The sequence below is a fragment of the Pongo pygmaeus genome, chromosome 8 (genome assembly GCF_028885625.2).
Source record: "Pongo pygmaeus isolate AG05252 chromosome 8, NHGRI_mPonPyg2-v2.0_pri, whole genome shotgun sequence".
Taxonomy (NCBI): Eukaryota; Metazoa; Chordata; class Mammalia; order Primates; family Hominidae; genus Pongo; species Pongo pygmaeus.
The window spans coordinates 17,072,592-17,090,496 of NC_072381.2; the positions used below are offsets into that span (position 1 = coordinate 17,072,592).

The following is a 17,905-nucleotide window of genomic DNA, read 5'->3' on the forward strand; positions in this document are numbered from 1 at the left end:
GTCGATAATAACTTATTGTACATTTAAAAATAATTAAAAGAGTATAAGTGGATTATTTGTAAAACAAAGGATAAATGCTTGAAGGGATGGATACCCCATTTCCATGATGGGATTATTTCTCATTGCATGCCTATATCAGAACATCTCATGTACCCTATAAATATATACATCTACTATGTACCCACAAAAATTAACAATAAAATTTTTTTACAAAATAAAATTAAAATTAAAAAACACACAGGGAGATAAATTTTACTTCTGGTAATTTCATGTAAGGGTTCTCCAGCAGAGAAGTAATGTATGAGGCGGATTTGCACATGGTTGAAGGGATAAAGCAAGGGAAGGGGACAACTTCTATGCTAGATGGTTTCCTTTGAAGAGTAACAGAATAGATGGTTTCCTTTGAAGAGTAATGGAATAGATGCTTTTGAAAGTGCCTGTGGCATCTCAAACACTGGTAGTGGTAAATAAGAGGACTCCTGGGTAGGTTCATTCCAGGCACTATAAGAGAATATCTTGTTGGAAAATGCCATCTTTCCAGTTTTTATATCACCATTGCTGTGTTCCTTGCAGAAGCATTTTTCTCAATAGACTCATTTCCTTAAATTCGGATTCTTTGCATGTGCTTGTAAATAAGGCATTCTTTTCTTCCTGGCATGCACATTTTAGCTCACTCACTTTTATTTTCAGGCTAGAGCTAGTGCCCTAAGGTTCAGAGACATTTATCAAGAAAGTTTTGAATTACTTGCAGAACAGCAAGCGCCTGGATACATTTTCTTTTTGTTGTTCTTCAAGCTCCCTAATCTTCAGAATAGGATCTTTTCCTATTGCTGTTCTTGAACCAGTGAGATCTTTCATCTAAATGCTTTACAACTCATTAGAAAATAATCCTCAGGCAAAAACTGCTCCGTTCAAGGGAGGGGGCTTTTTTATCTACAGCTCAGTTTCTAGCTGGCTGGCAACTTTCTTTGGGGCTCCACCTCCCCGTTTGAATTGGCTAAGGATGACATCATCGGCCGCCACATCTTATGCATGTCAATAAAGATACTAGCAATTTGTTAACTCCTGACATCCCAAGGGAAAGTGCTAGAGAATATTTAAGCCAAACTTCATTTTGCAGATTACTTTTTCATGGCCTGATTAGCTTAAGTGACTTCCCTATTTTCACGCAGGCGATTAATTACTGTGCAGAGTGAAGAACTTAAAGCCTTTCCTACATTATGCCTGAAACCGTATTTTCCTGCAAACCGCAAAGGAGGGCAGGGCTCCTCTGAAACAGGATTCAGAAGGGCCCCAGGATCACCCGCTTTGCAGCCATTCCGTCATGTCCTTGAGGGGCATTTCCTGATGTTCTCTGTCTGTAAAATGAGGACAGAAGTCCTTACCATCGGACTGTTACCAGGTCAGAAAATAAGATTCTAGGGTTCCAAAAAAGAAAAGAAAGTAAGCATTTATTCAATGTTTCTTCTAGGCCTGTGCTGGAATAGTACCTTGCAGGACAGCCCAGGTTTTATGAATGTTTGCTTTGATGGTTAGGTGCGTGAATTGCATTCTGGCCCGCGAGTCACTGACTCTCCCGTCAGTGGCTGTTCTTCATTTGTTCACTCAGCAACTGTCTTGAGCATCAGCTATACTCAAGGCACAGGTGTCAAAAACCATTTATCGATTATTTTGGTTTACCCCCAATCTCATACACCTGCATACGCCTGTTAATACAGTAAGATTGTAGGTGTGTTGTGTTGTTGTTGTATGTGTGTTTTTTAACCTTTGCTAGGCCTTGAAATGAAAAAAGAAATTGTTTTTAAATTTAGAAGCAACTGTAAAAATGACTTCCCTATCAGATTAGGAAATGCTTGTTCTTGCGCACATCAGGAATCGGGACTTGCAAAAGATGAAGAGGAAGGCCATCGATTGTTAGCACTGAGATAAGAAGGTTACTCATAGACTGACCTTCCCACAGACACCTTCTCTCCTGTGTGCCTTTTCTTTTTTATTTTTGTTACTTACATGGAGGTTGTGCTTGAATGATCCAGCTGCAGTTCTGATTGTTTGGATAATTGGCAGGGAACCGTGGAGAGGAAACAGTATCAAATGAGCTGGTGAGGATGTGGCCTCCGCAGGCTGGGGAACACACAAACACACATACATGTCATATGCTTTTCATTTCTACTGACCGTACAAACAATTATTTGATGAATAAAACAATCAATGATTTTTCTTCTTATTTCTAAAATGCATGCCAAGAAAGTTCTCCGTAAGGAGAGCTGTACATAAACCATGAGAAAACAGGAGCGCAGTTTATATTTTTAACAATTATTCTTCAACTACAGGAAGTAGGAAGCGGCAAAAAGCAACAGACTAAATGGCTAGGAATTGCCTAACTCATTCAAACAAAATTCTTGCATGGATTCACTTACACTGCCCACTCATAAATCATAGGTATAGGGATAATCTGCTTATAAACGACCTCTTTTTTTCAGAAAAATAAATACTCAATTGAACAAGGCTTCATAAGGATGACTGCAGATTACCAGAGAAGAGCAAAATTCGATGTGAGTCCTGAAGAGGGAAAGGCGGTCACCGCTGGAGGGCGTAAGAGGAGTCTTGCCGAGGAGGAGGTCAAGGCTAAACTAGGACTTGGAGGGTGAGAAAAGGGAGGCCAGGGACGGGACCGCCTGAGCAGACACAGAGGAGCATCTATACAGGCTCAGCTGGAGCATGGGTGCCCCAGGGATGTGGGTGACTGACGCTGGAGAGAGGTCAGGGTGGGTTCTGGGGCCCTTGGTTAACATCTGCAGGAGCTTGAGTTTCATTCTCCAGGCCAGGTGGACACAGGACAGACATTGAGCATTCCAATGGCATGATCAGAGCAGGGCTTTCACAGGTGACTTTGGAGAGAGACGGGGTAAGGGTAGGTGACTTTGAGGAGGTTGTTATAGTCCAGATGAAAGCTAGCAGGGACTTTTTACTATGAAGCAACATACAAGTGAATAATAACATGCAAAAGAACTATTAGGAAACTAGTTTTTCTGTAAAATCAACAAGAATACAGTCTGTCTTGCTCCAAAGTCTAAAGGTCTGTGGTGCATATTTGGGAGCCCACGATCCAGGCACTGTTCCTATCCAGAGCTCTTCACTACAGAATGTAAGTGAGTTGACTAAGATAGACATAATGACTACACAGACTAAATATATTTGTAGTGAATGTTCTGAATCACCTGAATACAAGTCATCTCTGACTATGGGATAAGGGGTTCATCTCTTAGAACGAGCAGATGAAAGGCAATGGGTAAAAAGGTCTTGGAGAAGTGGTGATTTAAGAACAAAAACAATGGCTGGGTGCGGTGGCTCATGCCTGTAATTCTAGCACTTTGGGAGGCTAAGACAGGAGAATCACTTGAGGCCAGGAGTTTGAGACCAGCCCGGGCAACACAGCAAGATCCCATCTCTAAAAAAAAAAAAAATTAGCCAGGCATGGGGGTGCACCTATAGTCCCAGCTACTCAGGAGGCTGAGGTAGGAGGACTGCCTGAGCCTGGGAGGTCGAGGCTTCAGTGAGCCGTGATTGCACCACTGCACTCCAGCCTGGGTGACACAGTGAGACCCTGTGGAAAGAAAGGGAAGGGGAGGGAAAGAGAGGGGAGGAAAAGGAAGGGGAGGAGAGGAAAAGGAAGAAGAGGGGAGGAGGGGAGGAACGGAGGGAACAAAGAAAGAAAAATAAATGGAAAACAACAGTGACTCCTCAGTTGGACAACGGCAGGATTCAGAAATGAGGGAAACCTCTGCTTCCGGGGGCTGGAATCTGATTACATTACAAGCAAGTCTTGTAATTGATAGCAGTGTATCCCATTCTAGTGTAAAGCCTTGGGTAGTGCTAGATCAGTGAATTTGGATAAAAACTTTTCTATACTGTTTCTAGTCTTAAAAACACTTTTAAAAAGTATTATTCTGAAAACTTGTTAGAGATGCAGGTCCAAAGAAAGTCAGAGAAGGAGAAAGTTACAAGCATCAGGAGTTTGGATAATTGTAAGTCACAGTTCTTTTGTTCTATTTAATTTTTTACATGTTAAGTAGAAGGCTGTGATCAATTTCTGAGCACAGGTCTCATTTCACTGTTGCACCAAACAGAGCACTGAAGATTTCTCTTGTGCTTGGGAAGATCCACAGGGTACTTGCCTTGCCTGAATTGAGCTCGGAAGCCTCTGTTCTGTCTGGAAGGGCCAGACTGAAATCTCAAGAAGAGGCTGTTTCCTGAGGAGACGATGGGGTTAGCCAGCTGCTCCCTTCCACACGTCCTGGCAAGGCGGGACATTGTGGAGCTTAAGCCATCGTATGCCTACAAGAAAGGAGACAGGGCAAACAGTGGTTCAGATTCACATCTAGAAGGCCTGTATTCCATGAACTATCTGCACGCAGATGTGCTAGTGGAAAATCACACGTTTGCTGGATCTAGGGAAACTGGCTTTATTTTCTTGTCTCACAGCTGTAACAAGTCTTTGGTCATTTCTAGGGATGCTGACGTGAATTTCGGCAGGAGTTCCTCTGTCAGAGCCACTATTAGATCTCTTGATATCTTCATAAATGCCATCCCTTCCACACTCCTCTTCCTCCCCAACCCCAGTGTAGTCACCTCACAGGCCATGCCCACAACATGTGCTGGAAATGTGTAATGCAAGAATAGACACATGAGAAAACAGATGAGAAATAATGATGAGTGATGAGCATTTGTTGTCAGAATCCTGACATTTGTTGGATCTGTTTGTTCTTCATAGGTTTCGTGATAGGGTAATGCTCAAGAGAAGAGAAATGGCAGAATTCTTTTCAAATGATAGGGGTGATATGAGGCTGATTTAGAAAATTACCTCTCTCTCTTTTTGGCCGTGCATGGTGGCTCACGCCTATAATCCCAGCACTTTGGAAGGCTGAGGTGGGTGGATCACCTGAGGTCAGGAGTTCAAGACCAGCCTGGCCAACATGGTGAGACCCCGTCTCTAATAAAAAATATAAAAATTAGCCAGGTGTGGTGGTGTGCACCTGTAGTCAAAGCTACTCCAGAGGCTGAGGCAGGAGAACTGCTTGAACCTGGGAGGCGGAGGTTGCAGTGAGCTGAGATTGCACCACTGCACTCCAGCCTGGGCAACAGAGAGTGAGATTCCGTCTCAAAAAAAAAAAAAAAAAAAAAGGGAAAAGAAAATTACCTCTCTCTTTTTAACTATTGGTCTCTGTCTTGCCTAGTGCCACAGTGGGACCTAGCTGACCCTCCATGCGTGTAATGAAATGGAATCTACATCACATATACCTGAAATCTCTGTATTAATTTGTAAAAATTGAAGCTTACTAATTTGCTTGGAACTCAGTGTGTAGATGAATTTTTGAAAACTCTTATGTGTAAATCAAGGGGAAATGAGTTCCTTTGCTTGGATGATTCATCATAACTCCCATTCATTAGTGCTTACTATGTGCCAGGAACTGGATTCAGCCCTTCACATACACTGTCCCATTTTATCCTCCCAAATTTCTTTCCATGTTTAAGAACAGGACAACAGATGCACAGAGAGCCTAAGTAATGGGCCCAAGTCACACAATTCCTAAGAGAGAGCAGGTCACATTGAATCAGACCACTAGATTCCAGAGTCCAGAATTGAAACCCTTTCCTCTTGTTCGCTGCAAGGTATCAACTGAGCAGGATGCATGCATCAACCTGCCAACCATTAGAATGTGACTGAAAGTATGAAGGTAAAATATGGCCGTTTCATTCAAAACAAATTGCCACTTATATTTCTTAAGAAAATCTTGGGAAAAAAAATAGAAAGTTCAAAGATTCAATGTAAGGAAGGTACTCGCAAGTGACTTTAAAAATCTGGTGATGATTATAATCAGTGTTCTGTTTAGCACACAGGTATGATTCTGCATGTTCTCTTTAGCCACAGGTATGATTGGCAGGATATTCTCAGTTTGGCTTATACAAGCCCATGAATCAAATATCAATAGGATTTTTAACTTTCTGAGGAGCTAAAGCTCTTACAATAATAAGTTTAAAACAAATGTGGGTCTATTCTGGAGCAACAAATCTTTTCTTCTTTATTATTTAATGTTCAAAATTTATATATATATATATATGTGTGTGTATATATATATCCAATAAATGAAACCTGATGACTGATTTTCATTCAACAAAGATTGATTAAAAACTAAATTCCATTTTTTAACCAATTCAAATTATAATTTCTAATCTAGTATGAATGCTTCCTTTGAACACGTTGAACACTGTAAACAGTAGACAAAATGACATTTAAACCATCACTACGAACCTCTTACTACATTCACACTTGAGTCTACTCTCAAATATCACCACCATTGGTTTAATTCAAGTCTTTATTATCTCTATACTTGGTTTTATGCTGTCCTAAGGTTATAGATACAGCATCCTAAGCTTTTAGTAATATTCTATTAATACTGTCTTAGTTTTAATATCAAAGGATAATGAATACCTTCTTAGAACATCTGTGGTTACGGAGTATGAAGAATATACCAATTGAATCTTAAGGCAAAGACTATTTACTTCTCGCAAGATAATTTATTCATTTATTTGTTTAGAATAGCATTTTTTCATTTTTATAAAATTTTAAGATTCAATTTTATGAATATATATAGTTTATATTTATTTTTTATTTTGGTTTTAACTGATGCATAATAATTGAACACATGTATGAGGTATAGTGTGATGTTTCAATACACATATACATTGTGTAATTATCAAATCATGGTATTTAGCATGTCCATCAATTCAAACATTTATCATTTATTTGTGGTGAGATCATTAAGAATCCTCTCTTCTAGTTATTTTTAACACACTATAATATTTATAAACCATAATATTGTTTACTGTGGGTGCCCTACTGTGTTATAGAACATCAGAACTTATTCCTCTTACCTAATTGTAACGTGTACCCTTTGACAAATATCTCCCCATAATTTCCTCCCCGCTACCGTCCCCAGCCTCTGGTAACCACTATTCTACTCTGTACTTCTGCGAGATCAGCATTTTTACACTCCACAAATGAGTGAGATCATGCAATATTTAATCTTTCTGTGCCTGGCTTATTTCCATTAACATAAAGTCCTTCAGGCTCATCCATGATGCCACAAATGACAGGATTGTATTCATTTCTATAGCTAAGTACTATCCCATTGTTTATATATATCACATTTTAAAAATCCATTCATCCATTGATAAGTCTTTTTGTCTTCAAAAGAAGACATACAAATGACCAACAGGTAAATGAAAAAATGCTCAATATCACTAATCACCAGTGAAATCCAAATCAAAGCCACAGTGAAATACCACTTTATCCCAATTAGAAAATAACAAGGGCTGGTGTGGATGTGGGGAAAAGGGAACATTTACACACTATTGATGGGAATGTAAATTGATACAGCCATTATGAAAAACAGTATGCAGGTTTCTCAAAAAATCAAAAATAGAACTACCGTATGATCCAACAGTCTCACTCCTGGGATAAACAGACAAAGGAAATTAAATAAGTGTGTTGAATATATCTGCATTTCCTTGTTAACTGAAGCACTAGTCACAATAGCCAAAATATGGAATCAACCTAAGTGTCTAGCATTTCTTAATTTTTTAAACTAGTGGAACTATGGGTTCTATGGTGTTTATAGACTTCTCCTTCTGAAAAAAAAAAAAAAAAAAGACAAAACTCTAAGATTTTGCAAGTCCATGGACTCACAAAACAAGACTCTTCTGGTTTTAAAAAAGTTTTCTCTGAAATTCAAAGGTCCAAGGAGTAAGTACATATTGTTTCTTCCCTTTCAAAGTCCTTGTTTTCAGTCTGAGTGGTTGGAATCCTCTCAAGGGACAGGAGGAAATAAGGGGAACAAAAGTAAACTAAAACATTAAGGCTGAAATCTTCAGAAAATCACCCGAATGACCCATTTCCTTGGGGATCTTTGAAAGGGGCACATCTAGAAGCTTTACAGACTTCCCAGCTATTTCCCCTGCCCCCAACCCCTGAGGTCCTGGAATTACAAGACCTCTGCTAAAATTCATCTGGCTGAAGTAATACTTCACAAGGAATGGATCAAAAATAGAAGGTTTTCTCGAGACCAGCCTGGCCAACATGACAAAACCATGTCTCTGCTAAAAATACAAAAAAAAATTAGCCAGGCATGGTGGTGGGTGCCTGTAATCCCAGCTACTCAGGAGGCTGAGGCATGAGGTTTGCTTGAACCCAGGAGGCAGAGGTTGCAGTGTGCCGTGATTGCCCCACTGCACTCCATCATGGGTGACAGAGTGAGACTCCATCCCAAAAAAAAGAAGGTTTCCATGTGTCCCGGAATTGAAATTATATACCAGTGACACCCCAAATGTGATGAGCATGTTAGAATTTTACAAGCTCCATCACAAACATCCTAACCTATGTGATTTTCTATAAAAATAAAGACAGGGAGGCAAGTGAGTAAGCTATTAAACTACTGTCTCATTCAATGTAAGCTAGTAAGTCATCCCAGTTCACATCACTAGTGAGTAGTAGAGTCTTCTCTCTCCAAATTCTAGATTTACCATGTTACTTCTCTTTAAAATGCTCATGACACATCTCAGTCTGCTTCTTTGTGATACCATAGAATACCTGAAGCCAGGTGATTTATAAAGAGCAGAAATTTATTTCTCACAGTTCTGAAGGCTGGGAAGTCCAAGAACAAGATGGCAACAAGTTACAGCCGGGTCTCTCTGCTTCAAGATGGCACCTTGAATGGTGCATCCTCTTGGGGGGAGGAACATCATGTAGTCAAGTGGCGGAAGCCGCTCTTGCAAGCCCTTTTTATAGCAACATTAATCCATTCATGATGGCAAGGCTTTCAGTACCTGAACTCCTCCCAAAGGCCATACCTCCTGACACTGTGGCATTGGGCATTAAGCTTCCAGCACATGAACTTTGGAGGGGACACATTCAAACCGTAGCATGATAGTTATTAAGTTTTATGTAACTAATTGTCATTTTATGAAATTTTAAAACCTCAGGCTATCAAGGAGGGAGAATATTTTTAACAGAGTTTGAAAGGTAAATTCTTTTGAGTGTTTTTGACACTTACAATATCAAATCGATATTCTCAGGCTTGGTGCAGTGGTTCACGCCTGTAATCCCAGACTGTGGGAAGCCGAGGTGGGCAGATCACCTGAAGTCGGGAGTTCAAGACCAGCCTGACCAACATGGAGAAGCTCCATCTCTACTAAATATACAAAATTAGCCGGGTGTGGTGGCACATGCCTGTAATCCCAGCTACTCAAGAGGCTGAGGCAGGAGAATCGCTTGAACCTGGGAGGCGGAGGTTGTGGTGAGCTGAGATAGTGCTATTGCACTCCAGCCTGGGCAACAAGAGCGAAACTCCGTCTCAAAAAAAAAAAAAAAAAAAAAACCTCACATTTAAAGTTTCAATTTTATAAAATTCCACAAGAAAGGCACTTCAAGAAAGAAAATATGAGAAACCTTGTTCCCATTCATTTACAATTCTAAAGTCATAAAAATTATCAATATGAATTTCCCCTTAACTTCCATTTAGTTCCCAAGGCAAAGCTAGCAAATGATATTACTATTGGATACACATATATTAATAAAACATATAATTCTTACTTAAGTCTACTGCCAAGAGTTTGCTAGGCCTCAGCATTGATTTTCCGATCGTTACTTAAGTGGTAACGATCACTTAAAAGTCAGGGCAGTATACAAACAAAATAAAACTTTGTACATGTCAACTAATTCATTTCTAGATGATAGTAATAAAATAAAAATTTGAAGTTGAAGCCACAAAATAAAAAGTGGCCACTGTTCCCCGGAGAATTCCAACTACAGAAGCTCTTAAAACAGAGGCAGATCTAGTGGAGTGGTCATTTAATTTCTACAGAAAAGTTGACCAGTCTTTTTGTAAAATATCCAGAATTTTATAAAATATCAAGATACTAACACACATATTCAAAATACATACCAGGCCGGGTGCAGTGGCTCACGCCTGTAATCCTAGCACTTTCGGAGGCCGAGGTGGGTGGATCACCTGACGTCAGGAGTTTGAGACCAGTCTGGCCAACGTGGTGAAACCCCATCTCTACTAAAAATACAAAAATCAGCCGGGCGTAGTGACGTGTGCCTGTAATCCCAGCTACCCGGGAGGCTGAGGCATGAGAATTGCTTGAACCCGGGAGGCAGAGGCCACAGTGAGTGGAGATGGTGCCACTGCACTCCAGCCTGGGTGACAGAATAAGACTCCATCTCAAAACAAAACCAAAAAACCCCACAAAAACAAAAAGCTTAACTTTATTATATAAAAATAGGAGACTTTTTAAAAAGTACAGAACCTGGCACATAACAGGCAATAAATGTTTGATGAACAAATGAATAAATGAATATGTATGACAATTGTTGGTCTCTAAAAATTGAGGACTAGGGTTGAGCAAAACCCTGAGTTCAGAAAAAGCTGTCCTTGCCCTCATGGATTCAATGGTATAAACACGTAGTAGACACAATTGTGGGTAAGAGGCTATTCGCAGGGGGAAGGAGGTCAGCTCGGCTGCTTTCTGGGCAGGCTTCCTATATGCCAGGTCTGAAGGAGAATGAAGGGGCCCAACCACAGGGCACAGCCAATGTCATGCACTCTGCTCCCAGGGGCCCTTCACCAACAGGGTGAAAGAAGGCAGAGGCAGAAGGTGGACAGAGGACATTGGACCCATCCCCAAGGCCCAGAGTATTCTGAACACATGATATATTATGGTGCTATCAAGTCCCCTCCACATCCTAAGCTGTAGCCAGAAGTGAGAACTAAGCCAAACATTTATGAAATTTCTTTTAATTATTATTATAATTATTATTTTTGTAGTCAGGGTCTTACCCTGTCACCCAGGCTGGCATACAGTGGTGTGATAGCTCACTGCAGCCTTGACCTCCTGGGCTCAAGGGATCCTCCCACCTCAGCCTCCCAAATAGCTGGGACTACAGGTGTGCACCACCACGCTTGGCTAATTTTTAAATGTTTTGTAGAGAGGGGATTTTGCTGTGTTGCCTAGTGTGGTCTGGAACTCCTGGGTCGAGCGATCCTCCCACCTCAGCCTCCCTAAGTGCTGGGATTATAGGCATGAGCCACAGTGCCCGGCCTTAATTTTCATACTTGATGCTTCAATACCTTGAGGAGATTTGCATAAATGTCCATCATTTCTAAAGTTAACATGTGTTCAACTTTGTCACATATCAAGTGACACAGGAGGAAAACCATTCAAGTGAGAGACCAACATCCCCTCCTGGTGGCATTTCTAGTTCTGGAGGCCTGTGATCATAGTTCTAAAGAACAGTAATGGGGGAAAATAAAGAAGCCAAGCAAAGGGAATTTTTACTTCTCATACACACCTTTGTCGTATAAATAAGCATTATTTAAAAGTATGTTGCATATTCAAAAGTGGGTGGCAGGATTCCTTTTAGAGGGAAAAGCAATCTCTTTTTTTTTTTTTTTGATACGGAGTCTGGCTCTGTGGCCCAGGCTGGAATGCAGTGGCGCGATCTCGACTCACTGCAACCTCCGCCTCCTGGGCTCGACTCACTGCAACCTACGCCATTCTCCTGCCTCAGCCTCCCGAGTAGTTGGGACTACAGGCACCCGCCACCGCGCTCGGCTAATTTTTTGTATTTTTAGTAGAGACAAGGTTTCACCGTGTTAGCCAGGATGGTCTCCATCTCCTGACCTCGTGATCCGCCCGCCTCGGCCTCCCAAAGTGTTGGGATTACAGGCGTGAGCCACGGCGCCCGGTCGGAAAAGCAAACTTTATTGACGAAAATATCTTCATAGGTTCTCAGAACATGAGTATAGTAGGGGAGGTGTTATTTTATGTTGTTGGGGACAAGTTGCCCCCCCCTCTTTGCTTCCTCATCTGTTGCTAAGTTTCTTAATCTGCAAAATTGGATTAATATGAATGTATAGCTCATACTGTTCATAAGAACAAGTTAAAAGATACAAATACTTAGGAGAGTGGCTGGCATGTGTAAGCGTGTGATAGATGTTAGCCTCTACTATTAAAGTGAGACAAAGTGGGAGCTAAATTGCTGTGTAAGAAATGAAGTAGGGAATTAGAAAGCTATGGAGGCAAAAAAGAAAAGAGAACCAAGAGGTGGAGCGGGGGGGGCGGGTTGTCCCGAAATATGGGTAGGTAGGAGTGGGAGAGATAAGAAATGAAAATTTTCCAACTGGAGATTGTAGGGATGGGGGGCGGTAGGCAACTTCTGACCCATCTCTCAGTGATCCCCACGTCCTGGTATTTCATGTGTCTGTGTAATCTCCTCCCTGGGGTATGGGATAGACCTCGTGATTTGTTCTAATTAACAGAATACAATGGAAGTGATAGTCTGTCACCTCCATAATGAGGTGAGAAAAGATGGTTCCTTCCTTCTTGCTAGCACTTTCTGTCTTGTAGGATTCTCTCTTCCCTCTCTATTGCTTGCCCTGGTGAGCAAGGTGCCGTGTTCTGAGATACTCCGTGGAGAGGCCTGTGTGGCAGGGAGTCAAGGGAGGCCTCAGCCAACAGCCTGCAAGGAACTGAACCCTGTGTACATTCACATGAGTGAGCCAGGAAGCACGCAGGTGAGTGGCACCTGGCTTCCTGACCCACGGAAACTGTAAATGTTGTTGTCTTAAGCCAGTAAGTTCTGGAGTAAGTCTGCGGGTGTGGAATGAAGAACAAAGGCTTCCGAAGAATGAGGCTGTCCAGGGCTGTATTCCAGTCACATGCTGTACTGCTCTTTGCAGTAACCACCTCAGAGACCTCATCTAAAAATGAGGGTAAGTAAACTCCCCTTGCAGCCTCATAAGGTTATTGTAAAGATTGAATAAGACAATGTATTGAAAGTTTTGTGGAAACTGATTACAAGTATGAAGGTAAGTTTTTCTCATTTCGTTCCAGAAATTCTCATATATACATTTCTTTTTTCTTTTCTTTTCTTTCTTTTTTTTTTGAGACAGAGTCTCACTCTGTCACCCAGGTTGGAGTGCAGTGGTGCTCACTGCAACCTCTGCCTTCCAGGTTCAAGCGATTCTCCTGCCTCAGCCTCCCGAGCAGCTGGGATTACAGGTACATATCACCACGCCCAGCTAATTTTTTGTATTTTTAGTAGGGACAGGTTTTCTCCATGTTGGACAGGTTTTCTCCATGTTGGCCAGGCTGTTTTCAAACTCCTGACCTCAAGCAATCCATCAGCCTCAGCCTCCCAAAGTGCTGGGATTACAGGCATGAGCCACTGTGCCCGGCCTCATATATAAATTTCTAACGAAATTTAACAACATACAGAAAAGTTAAAAGCTAGCAATTCCACTTCTGCAGATTTACACTAGAGAAAGTCTTAGGTGGTTACGTACAGATATTGCTACAAGAATATTCGGTACAAAAAGCTGCTAAGGAAAAATATTGCAAGCAACTTAAATGTTCATTAACAGGAGAATGGGCAAACGACTTGTGGTGCATATATAAAATACAATGTGTAGTGACTAAAAGAATGCATTAGATCTGTATGCCTTACAATGTAGAAAATGTGAAAAACAGAATAATGAGTGAATAGAGCAAGTTGAAGAAGGATATGTAGCGTGTGACATGATGTACATAAAGTCTTAAAATATGCAAAATAATATTTCATAGTGTGTATGGATATATGCATATAATGAAAAAACTATAAAAACCTTCATGGGAATCATAAACCAGAAATCTCATTAGCAGTTTCCTCTGGGACGGGGAACAGGGCATGGGATCAATGATAGGAGCACGTGGGACTTTACCTGTGTCTTGAACAGTTCATTTCTGTTTGGGAGAAAACAAAAGAACTTGAAGCAAATGTGGCAAAATATGAAAATTTGGCCAGTCTGGACAGGGAGAAGTTTTTGTATGTTATATACTTTGTATGCATTATATAGTCTGTATTTCTCTACATACTTAAAATATTTCATAGTAGAGTGTTCAATGAAGAAAAGAAAAGCTATATAAAGGAAATAATAGGAAATGTACTAAGATTCACATATAAAGATACTCCTCATAGCATTGTTATAACAAGAAAAGAAAAAACCCATTAATAATCCAATGGTTAATAATAAATCTGTGGCTAACTGAATTACAGCACATCCATTTCATTGACTAGCCAAAGAAACTATGTAAGAAAATTTCAAATAATATGAAGTGAAAAAGGCAAGATATAAAATTATATATAATATTATCTTAACTATACATGTTTGTGTGTACATGAGTGTGTGTATATATTTGTATGTGTGTGTTTGTGAGGGAAATAAACCAAAATTTCAATAGTTTGTATTTATATTGTAATACTAAGGATGGCATTAATTTCTTATTTCTTCTTTTCTGTATTCTACAAATTGAATATGAGGAGCATGTAAGATTTAAAAATAAAATCTATATTAAAAGTTCTTTAGTGTTTCATCACTCAGACGCATAAGTGATTACATACAGACATGAAAGGGCACTATTCATATAACAGCACTGCAGTACCCAAGCCAGATGGCTACTAATGCCAGTTAATCTAGCCTCTTGCTGCCGCCAGGAATGTATCAAGTTTAATGGACGTGGCTTCTGTTTTAAGATCTCCAAAGCATCTGTTCATTGCCTAATATCTATGACTGTGCCCCAGTCCTCTCCCCTAAGCCCTAGGCTCATATAGCCAACTGTATCGTAGACATCATCTCTTCCATGTTCCACAAACCCCGAAAATCAGTGTCTCAAACTGAAGCCCTCTTCCTGTCCCTCTCATTTCTCCTTTACCTGCATTTCTTGCCACAGTAAATACCGGAAGCATGTACCCAATGGCCAGATCGTTTTGGGAACCCCCCCATCCCTGCTACATGTAATGGATCAGCATGTTCTAACCTCTCTTTGTCGGATGTATCGCTTGGCTCCTTCCCTCTACTTCATCCATGTCCCTCTCTGGTGTGTTGGTGTGGGGCCTCATTACATCTTGCCTAGGCCACTACAACAGCCTGAAATCTCCCCTGCCTTCCATTTGTGTCTTCCTTCCATTCAGTCTCAAAACAACTGCCAGTGCACAGTGTGCGCTTTCTAAAATGTAACATCAAATACAAAAGTAAAGCTGAGCATACATTTTTAAATTGCGCGAAATAAAGACCAGTAATCACGCATGCTTTGCTTAAGAACTAAAGACCACGTGATTGATGTGGACGTGATGCGGAGCACTTCAGCGGCTGCCCCTCTCTGCTGTAATCAAAACCCTGGAGTGATTAAATGGCTCGTGACCACCTGACTGAAATGTCAGTCATCGTTTGAACCCCTCATGACTGAGGGGGGAAAATGAATTGTAGCTTCCTCAGTAATATGTGTATTTTTATTTCTAAAAAAAAAAACAGGAATATATTCCCTGAGATAGTTGGAAAGTAGGAAATGAGGAATTTTTTTCTACTGGATTTTTTATCTTCTTGTTTACTAAGTTTCATCTCGCTCAGGGAGAAAATTTTTTTAAAAGATTACTTAAGATCTTTAACACAGCGTTAATAGTAATAGAAGCAGGAGTCATTGTAATAGAAAAATTAGGAATAGCAGCAAATACTTATCTGAACCAGACACTGATAGGTACTTTAAATACATTTGTTTACATTTGATTCTTACAGTTCCACTTTGCAGCAGGGAAAACTGAGCTCTGAAAACATACATGACTTGCCCAATCACACGCTTAGCTGTGCGGAGCCAATATACAAACCGCATCTGTCTGACATCCGACCAGTTGTGATTAAACCTAGAGAAAAGGTGAAATCAAGTTGTATTCATTCAGTTAGAATATTGAGAGACCACGATTCTGTGAAGCTAAGTGAGATGTTCACGGTCTCCAAGAAAGAAGACCACAGCAGCTCTGGAAATAGGGTGGGAGTCCCCGCTCCTTTGTGTCTGAACCTGCAATGAAGCATCCTCGGTAGCATTTGAGAGTCTTGTATTGGGCTCCTGTGGCTTTCCGAGTGGTTGGCATCTGTCCTGCATTCCATTCCACTGAACGTGCATGGGATTCCCAGCATGGCTCACTTAGCAGAATGGGTAACAAAGAGCACAGTGTCTGGGGTCAATAAATAAACCCAGAACTTCTATTGTTGCCACATAAACTTGATTCTATTCCTGGATTCAGATATGAAGTTCCTCCTTGTCCTTCTCTGGTCCAACCGCCATTCTCTGATCTAGTGTGGCCTCTTTCTCACCTGGACCCTTATGCTTTACTACAGTTTTTTTTTTTTTTTTTCTGAGACAGAGTCTCGCTCTGTCACCCAGGATGGAGTGCAGTGGCACGATCTCGGCTCACTGCAGCCTCTGTCTCCCAGGTTCAAGCAATTCTCATGTCTCAGCCTCCAAAGTAGCTGGGATTACAGGCATGCACCAGTACACCCAGCTAAATTTCGTATTTTTAGTAGAGACAGGGTCTCACCATGTTGGCCAGGCTGGTCTTGAACTCTTGACCTCAAATGATCCGCCCACCTTGGCCTTTCAAACTGCTGGGATTACAGGCATGAGCCACTGCGCCAGTCCCACTATGCTACATTTTTAACTCCAGATGGTAACACAGGTCTCCTGCTCTGGATTGCCTTTGATCTTAGCAGGGTGCAAAAATGTGGTGAAGGATAAGACATTTAGGGCACAGGAGAGAGAATTCACACGGAGGTGCAAAGTCCATTTGAGGATTGAGAGTCCACGAGGTATTTTCACATGTTATAATACGGCGGTATAGCTGCTAATGGAATTCCCACTTTGGAATATGAACTTCTCCAAAATAGAGGAAACATTAAGTGATAGGGAGGGAAATCCCTCAGGAAATTATACAAGCTGTTACAGTCATAAATGTGAGTGCGGAAGGAAATGAAAATATTACTCATTATAGCATCTTTTCTTGGGGCTGGGGAAGGAGGAAGCATTGGTTTCCTTTGTCAGTGATTTTTTTCCAGTTATGCTCCTTGGAAATTCAATACTAAGTTCAATTCACAACCCCACATCTCATATCACAATGCGTTCACCCCTATTTCTTTGTTCTACACTCTCCCGCTCAGTCTTCACATCTTACAAGAGACTATAAACTCTAAAAATTTGCAGTTGTTGCGAGCACTGACTCAAAGATTCCTGGAAATGTTGACATGAGAAGAAATCCAAGATGCTCGTTTTACTTTCACAAATAAACATTTAAGGAGAGTCTGAGCTGAAATGGAAACCAAGCCAAACCAAATCCATGTCCACAGATTGAGAGCGGTGGCTTCAACTCAACTCTTTCTTCGTCTTGCAGATGCAAAGCGCTGGCTCAGCATTTGGTTGTTAATAAGACACCCGCACCAGGAAGCAAAGTAGCTAAGCATGTTAACAAATGCAAGTCACAAGATAAACGTTTGAAAAAGATCATCCTCAAGTATCAGATGGAAACAAAAATTCCTGTGGTGGGGCATAAAAGAGGGAGGGAAGAAAGAGAGAGTGAGAGACAGAAAGAGGGAAGACAGAGAGAAAGAGAGAAAAAGGGAGAGGGAGAGAGAGAGACAGGGAGAGAGAGGAACAAAGAAAGACAGGGAAAGATAAGAGAAGGAGGGAGAAAGAGAGAGAAGGAGAGACAGAGGGAGAGAGAAAGAAGGAGAAACAGGGAGAGAGAGAGAAGGAGAGACAGAGGGAGGGAGAAAGAGAGGAGAGACGGAGAGAGAAAGGAGACAGAGGGAGAGAGAGAGAAGGAGAGACAAAGGGAGAGAGAAAGAAGGAGAGACAGGGAGAGAGAGAGAAGGAGAGACAGAGGGAGAGAGAAAGGAGAGACGGAGAGAGAGAAGGAGAGACAGAAGGGGAGAGAGAGGGAAAGAGGAAGAGAGGGAGAGAGAGGAAGAGGAAGAGGGAA

General features: G+C 41.2%; 1 protein-coding gene across 1 annotated transcript in view; it reads right to left on the bottom strand.

The window, feature by feature from the left end:
* Positions 1 to 17,905, bottom strand: part of CUBN (cubilin) — a 304,926-nt gene that overhangs the window by 124,435 nt on the left and 162,586 nt on the right. Inside the window, exons 32-33 of the mRNA XM_054503528.2 lie at positions 4,176 to 4,335; positions 2,008 to 2,121 (exon numbers count right to left, since the gene is read on the bottom strand). Of these exons, the coding sequence (XP_054359503.2) occupies positions 2,008 to 2,121; positions 4,176 to 4,335 (274 nt within the window). The remainder of the gene's footprint in view (positions 1 to 2,007; positions 2,122 to 4,175; positions 4,336 to 17,905) is intronic.